We start from the raw sequence: 7,490 nt of genomic DNA, 5'->3' as shown, positions 1-7,490 counted from the left end.
TCACTCTAAGCTCTGGAACACTGAACCGTGGAACGACATCTCCTTGCTGTTGAAGAGCTGTCGGTACTCAAGAACTGTATGTGGGTATTCTCAAAATGACCCGCAAATCCATCATGCGCACAAATAATGCCACACGGGCAGTTCGTAATATGCAATGCACGAGGATTGTTCAAGTATGACTTCCAAGAAGAGCGTGCCAAATCTTGCCAAGTCTTGTCTCTCTTTGCTATTTCCTGCAGCACCCTCTCTATTCCGATCCATCCTTCTATAGCGAGGTCTTCACCTCCATTAGCAAGAGCGACGGCCAAACAGTCCAAGTAGAGATAGTAGCAGTCCTTCTGGGCCTCTTCGTCCAGTTCTTCTTGAAGGCCCCATGCTAGGTACCGCGAAAACGACCGGATAGTATAACGCGTGGCGAAATCTTTGGACACTAAGAATCCACCCTTGACCGTCAATGTCGCATGTAGGCAACCTGATGGTATTGTAAGGGCCTGGTTAGAGTCTGTTTGTAGTATAATACCTCCCTCTAGAAAAGGCGCTAATCTAATAAGTTTTGCAAGTTGGCCATTTTCATTTGCCATCAATGATAGATTCTTTTCTGTTGGGGGCCACATGACCCAGATTTTCACACAGTCGCCCACCGGTACCGAGAGCCCTTCCATTCCAAAATCTCGCGGGAGTTAACATTTGCTTCAGCCATTCCTAGGAGTCGACTTACCGATGTGTATCTGGACGACAGAAAAGGTTGGCGTAACATTGAAGGACACCTGTTGTTCCAAGTACGGTGTGGCTGTCTCGAAGTATTCTTCCGAGACCTGAAACGGGTATTGGGCAATTAGTGATGCCGGCGTGGCACCCATGATGCAGGTCGGATTCGTAGGGTCCGCTTGGGCCAGCTGGCAATATGCCCATTTGGATCGCCCTTCATTTCCCCGTGCTCATAGACTCGAAGACCTAGTACATTAGTTCAGCTTCCTTCGAGTATCTTATGAATAGTAATAGCTACCCTTCTTTGGAAGGCGTGCCGTGGCAATCCAGACCTCTTGAAATCCAGGAGATCCAGATGGCCAACACCTCGCAGCTGCCAATACTTTGGGTAAGGAAGTTGTGGAATCACACCAATATCAAACAAAGGAATATTCTGGTGGATGAAATCTGTACTTTGCGGCTGGGCCAGGCGTTGGAACCTAACGAAGGACGATAGATATGGCATCATCGAGATGTCAATACTGTAGAAAGTATCCCCAATTTTGAGTTTTGTTTTTTGAGGGTCTGATCCAATCGCTTGCGCTGATTCCGTTTTATCACCAAGCTTCGAATACAGATCATCTGGTAACATCTTGCGTCCATTTCTCCTCCAAACCTCAAGGTTATCGCTTCGACCGTCATATTTGATAACAGCGTTCCCGTCATTTTCCCTCACCACTCTAATGATTTCCTTGATCAGTATAATCAAACCCCTAAGGTCACTAGCATGGTCTTCTTCCCATTTAGTAATCTCACGAGTGACGTCTTCGACTTCCGGCGGTTCAAATAAGCCACCCTTGTGGTAGGCACGGACAAGATTGGGTGTTTGCGATACCCACAGCTGTGGAAGGACTTCTTGTATATTGATAGGCTTATGGGCAACACGTGTTTTAATCTCAAGAGTTGACTGAATTGGTACCTGTTTGCCTTCTTCTTTCATCACTAGTTTGGACTCGGCGGGAAGGCGAGAGCGACTTTCTTGTTGCGAAAGAGACATGGTTTTCATCATGCTCAGTAAGCTCCCATTTTCCAATTCCACATTTCGAGATTGAACTTCTGAAAGCTCATCAACATATGCGTCAGTTTCGTAGCGCACTATGAATTTTAAATCACCGAAGTTGTAGGAGATAATCCTATGATGCCCAGTACTAGCGGAAACCTGGGTAGTGGTGAACGCTTTCTCAAACTCGTGACCGTAACCCCGGAACTCGTGTGGCCCGATAAACATATATGTTTCGGCTTCCATTCGACAAAAAATCGCCGTATTGTTCGTGACCTCGACGTCAATGGTAAAAGGTTCAAGTCCATTTTTAGAGAGATTTGGGTTGATGAACGATAAAAGTTTGCGAATATTGTTTCGATCAGTTATTAGGTCAACTAGGCGTATGTTGTATAGAGGATTTTCAATATACAACGAGCGAAAGAGTGGTTCAAGAGGGCTTTCAGGATGGCGAACCGCGTTTTGAGCGATGTAAATGAGCCCAGAGTCTTTGGCCACTTTCTTGGGCGTTTTGGGTGGGGACCAAAGAGGAGGGCAGCCGGGGACGGCAATAGTGGGGGTGGACGATTCGATCCAATTATAAGAGGACAAATGCTCCACATCCGTGATGGATGGCCCTATTTTCTCAGAATTTGTCAGATCTGGGCGATGGATGTCTGCGATCCGAATAGAAGCCATTGTTGCCTTGGTTGCTGGGTGGGTTCAAGATGACGGGAATGGATTCAAAAATTGAATCATATAAGGCATTCATTTCAGCATAACTCACATGTTTGCCGCGGACAAGTCGCATTTGAACAACACATACTTGCATACAATGACCAATCTTGGCTCAGTTTACGAAGCGGGGAACCCTCTTCTGCAAAGCTGTGGCACCTGCTAACCCTGGTAATAAAAATTTTACTTACCAAGAGTCAAGGTAGGAATTGCCTTACTTGGGAGATGGGCCAACGTCCTTTGTGTATTGTAAATGCAACGTCCTGAAATGTACCCTTAGAAGCCACCATGTTTCTTCGATCGGTGTTCTCGAGCCTTTTTGCGCGACGGAAAGCCCTTGTTACAGTCTGTACACCAGCTATGGTAATCTGCATCGTGCTGACGAAGGCCTGTGTTGCTTGAGAAAGATCTGGCACAGTTGCTGCAATAAGAACTTTGACGAGGTCGAATAGGAACTCGGTATGTATAAGGGCTTGATATTGAAGGTGTCACGCGATTGACAATTTCATTTCCACTAAAGAAAAAACTCATTCAGGCCATACTATTACTGATATTTCAGGGAAGGGTGGACCCTACCAGGGGGTGTTGTTTTTGCTCCCCCAAAAAATCCCACAAACCCAGTGGCACTCTCCATCAACAAGGTACAAAAATCATACCCAAATTGTGGGTAGTCTTTTCGGATTTGTTGGAAATGCTGAGACTTTTTGAGGGTGGAAACGTGCTGGAGGGCAAACCGTGCTAGAACATTGCAGAGCTCTGGGCCACGTGGAAACTCAGGCCCATACACATCCCGCACAACATTGATGAATCCGACCTCATTCCACTCTTTTTCCATATTACACTCCAATTTCTTCCTAGATACCTCTTTCAATGCATCTATCATATACTTGTCCGCAATAACGTAAACTTGAACATTAATACGTGCACGTCTCCAGTGAGATGGAAGAGTGTCAATCGTGGTATCTTGATGCTCAGCACCAACTTTTGGCGATTCTCCCACTTGGTTTTCGTCCTTTCCACATAGGTCATTTAGGGTTTCGGGATGGTCGTCGTAATCAGCACGATAAAGATAATTGAACATTTTGGAGGCGATGAAGGGATCATCGGAGATTGTAACAATGCGTGATCTGGTTTCCTTTTCATGATTTAAGCTTAGAATTCAGTGCGGACTTTATACAAGCCGTGATGGTATTCACCTTACAATCATGCTTCATGATCCCATCAAAGAATGCAGACTGTCGGCAAATAACACAACAATGAAGATGGAAGCTTGAAGGCCCGCATTTGATTTCAATATCCGAGAACTCTCCAGTTTCGCGTAAGCTCTGAAGAACAGCGTACATTAGCTCAATTTATACAAGTTGATGTTGAGGAAACGATCACTTTGACAGCAGGCCCAGAAGGTGGTTAGTATCAACCGCCATGATTTACTGGAAGTTTAAACCAAATCGATTACTGATTTGAAGAGATGTGTGATGAGATAACCCTTCTGTCAGGTAATGAGTTGGGTGGAACTCGTCCAAACTTATTTGATCTACCGGATAAATCCTTTGTCCGCATCCACTCCCCCACGTTGGTTGAAAATACTAAATTGGTGGGCCATAACCCATACCATGGGCGATCAACCTGGGAGAAAACGACTGTTCACTACATTATCCTTGTCGTATTATACAAGGTCTGCAGGCGCTTTTCAACCACTAGCCAGCGACTCGCCAACGAAATGTAAGCCTATTAAAGGCAAACATGAGTCCGCGGCGGCAAGATGTCTTGTTGCACTGAATTTCATTTCATACCAGATGGAATAATCAAACAATGAATTCCTGGATTTGATGGTTCCACCGCGGCGCTAAGCCTCTCACTGATGGAACGTTAACGACAGTGGAGAAATGGAAGTTTAGTGCCGCAAGCTCATTTCTTCCCTCCCCCCACCCCACTAGAGCTGCAAATTGGAATTTAACTATTGGGAACAATTTCGTGCTATGTGGCCAGGCTTTCCACAATTGAAGCATAGGCCATTCTGCCATCGCTCCTCATTAAGTTGACGTTCAACGGCGATTGCTTTCTCTGCCATCTTTTCCCATGTGTCGGGAAGTTCCCCTGAGCGACGAATTCTGTCTTGCAATTCTTTTTTGAGCTTAACGAAGAAAAGCGATGCAAGATATGTCTCCCGTGTAATTCTGCTCCAGAGCTGCAGAAACTCCGAACCGTAGTCGGCCACATTCCCAGTTTGTGTCAGGTATTGAAGCTGAACTGCGGCTTCAATTCCAGTAAGAGGATCATTCAACGTAGACATGTTTTTTCTATATCATCGTGTTCAGATAAAGTTCACGAAGATCAAGACCAGGATATAGAGAAGTACCTAGGTTATATTTGATCGGAAGGCTCGGTGAATACCTTGAAAAGTGAGAAGAGTGAATATGGCCACAATATCACTCAAGCCGAGAAGAGGGGGTAGTGCAGTGACACGTCATGAACGCCTCATGGAACAAAACAACCCTCAGAACCGAGGGAATTGTCTCATGGCTAACATTTTTGTCAGCATCTGCCCAGGGATTTATCTGGTGATGACGGAACTAATAATTACGTTTAGTCTACACATGACTTAGGGTATCGTGCGATGAGGGTTTAAAAGAGACGTCTTATGTTCCTGGTATAGGTTTCCCCTTGGCTGGGTTTTTCTTATGCTGTAATATTAAATATGGTAGATACTGGTGGATATCCTAAGAATCGATCTCTGCCATACGCACTCCAGGGTCTGCTAGATTGCAGACATTTCTCTGCAGAAGATGCCGCATAGTCCTCAGACAGGATTTTGCAACGTCTTTATGTTTGGTTGGCGCATCCACACGAAACTTGGTTGTAGTCTGGACCAAGAATTCCGGAAATGAGAGATGCAGAATTCTAACAGGCTGATTTTCGTCGCTGGGGATGCGAAGAACCGACCGAAAGGAATCCAATCGATTGCTGATCTGGTGCACTTCTACCTCAAGAAACGGAGATTGTGTGTTTATAAAGGGGAACAGCAAGAAGGATGATAACACCCACAATATCCTGAAACTCTTGTAGAAGTTGTTGTTCACTCTCATCACTCCCTTGGTCATCAAGGAGTCGCGTTAGAATTGGCAGATATGTCTTGTCCATATTGGACACATATTTGGCTTGGTTCTTGAGAAGCTCTGCGAGACGTGATTTAGGTTCCCATTTCGGGTTTCGATGTAGCGGCACACAGTGGCAGTCGAAATTAACAGTGGAACAGATACCTTAACCAATTCTTGGATGATATCATCGCCAGGCAAGTCCTGAGGGGTTTTCCTATTATGTTGGAATTCGTAAATTGATGTCGTAGAAATAACTGTATATCGTGTTCCGTCACGTCTTTGGCTATCTCATGAAGGGCCAGATCTTGATATACATGGCTCCCGATCTCTGAAAACCCAAAGCTGATGGGAAGCTCTGGCCTGTTGGTCAGAAAGATCCGAAGGCAAACTGATTTTACCTCCTGCAGACGAAGGAGTAATCGAATAATATTTTGAACGTCTTGGTCGTGCTCATATTCGTCCAAAGCATCTATAACAATCACGGTATTCTGAGGCAGTTGATCGCGTTGGTCAAGACCGAGCAACGGTTGCAAGAGTAGCTTCTCAAATTGCTCCCTGAGTGATTTCAACACGATGTCAGTGTCCTTGTCGAGTGCCTTTGGCATGGCAGGTCGTAATTCTGGTTTCCATAGTATCAGTTGCCTGGCCAACGTTGGGAAAAACTTCTTTGCATTCCCTCGGTCCGCCTCGCCTCTCTTAAAAAAAGAAGCTGGCACCCAGATGATTATGATTCTTGGCCGGCCTTGTGACCGTCCGAGAAATTGTGGATTTCCCTGTCCCAGCCATCCCCCGCAACCAGAAATTACTTTTCGAGGAAGGCGAAAGAGCCCACTTCTTATTTCCCGGAGCTCGGTCCTTGTGCTTGGGAGACATTCGACTTCGTCGCGATCGGAGAATGACTTGAATCCTGCATCTATTGCGTCTTCCAACTTTCCAAGATCAACATGTTGATCAATCCGATCCGTACTTTCGGCCATAGTGATCATCAGGGAACTATAGGGTCCTTCAGTCAACTCTACACGGTCAGAGAATCATTCTCGATATACATACGTCTGGTCAACCTGTAAAGATAAAAGGAATGATGACTTATATCTCCCCGGGTTCCGTATTAGGCCCTCCACCTCCGTGCGTTGCAATGGCCATTCAAGGCTCGTAGGCCCATTTTCCTCATCAGCGTCTTTCCCTTTCCTGGATCGAGTCTCGCTCCTAATACTTGGAGATCGGAGAGGCAAGCAGTAATATCGCTGGGTAGTCGTGAGGACGTAGATATGTCTTTTGCCTTGTTCTCTTGCAGATAGTTCTGTACGTCTTGAAGTGTACCTTGAAGACCTGTAATTTCCCGCTGCAAGGTGAGAATCTCTTCCCGTGCATTTCGTATCTCTTGGATATAGCCTACGCAAAGCTTCACGAGGCTTCCGATCAGTTGGATAACGGCGATAACGCTAGCTGTCGGGGATAGACCATCCCTTTCGAGGGACACACCATAAACATCAGGACTTCCCGCAGATGAGCACGATAGCGGTCCAAGAGGGAGAAAATGGGTTCAAAGACATGGTGGGCATTTCTGGAGACCAAGAGCGGGGTATGTCATCTCATCTCCCGCCGATTGGGCTGTGAAGGTCCATGCACCGCATAGGCCTTTATGACTAATTATACCTTTTCATGGTCAGCAAAAGCTATGACTGGCCGAAGGGGTGCTGGTCGTCGGTCAACTCTCAGGCAAACCTATCCTGTGCCTGTCCTGGTCACCTCATCAACTTACGACAGCACGACACGACCATTATAGCGCCACGACTTACTCCTTCGCAGCTAGTAATGATCCGTGATATAATCAGCAGCAAATCGCTGACTGCTTCTCAAATGGCGGAAGCGGCAGGTTGCAGCAAACGTTCGATCATAACGATTAATGCCAATCTCCGTATGTTTGGCGA

The 7,490-nt window shown here is 46.0% G+C and overlaps 2 protein-coding genes across 2 annotated transcripts, besides 1 other annotated feature; both read right to left on the bottom strand.

The window, feature by feature from the left end:
• Positions 1 to 2,425, bottom strand: ACLA_091520 (uncharacterized protein; the record flags this gene model as incomplete). Its single annotated transcript, XM_001272879.1, has 4 exons — positions 1 to 74; positions 311 to 472; positions 719 to 815; positions 1,007 to 2,425. 4 exons carry the CDS (start codon positions 2,423 to 2,425, stop codon positions 1 to 3), a joined length of 1,752 nt encoding a protein of 583 aa, XP_001272880.1.
• Positions 2,426 to 5,743: 3,318 nt separating this feature from the next.
• ACLA_091510 (uncharacterized protein) lies at positions 5,744 to 6,164 on the bottom strand (the record flags this gene model as incomplete). The annotated part of the gene is made up of 2 exons (XM_001272878.1): positions 5,744 to 5,773; positions 5,874 to 6,164. The coding sequence occupies 2 exons, from the start codon at positions 6,162 to 6,164 to the stop codon at positions 5,744 to 5,746; spliced, it is 321 nt and encodes a 106-aa protein (XP_001272879.1).
• A 1,177-nt stretch (positions 6,165 to 7,341) lies between these two features.
• Positions 7,342 to 7,490: part of a mobile genetic element that runs on past the window's edge.

The sequence above is a fragment of the Aspergillus clavatus genome, genomic scaffold (assembly GCF_000002715.2).
Source record: "Aspergillus clavatus NRRL 1 1099423829798 genomic scaffold, whole genome shotgun sequence".
Classification (NCBI taxonomy): domain Eukaryota; kingdom Fungi; phylum Ascomycota; class Eurotiomycetes; order Eurotiales; family Aspergillaceae; genus Aspergillus; species Aspergillus clavatus.
Note: the sequence above shows the minus strand (reverse complement) of the source record. Positions and strands in the feature narration are given on the sequence as shown.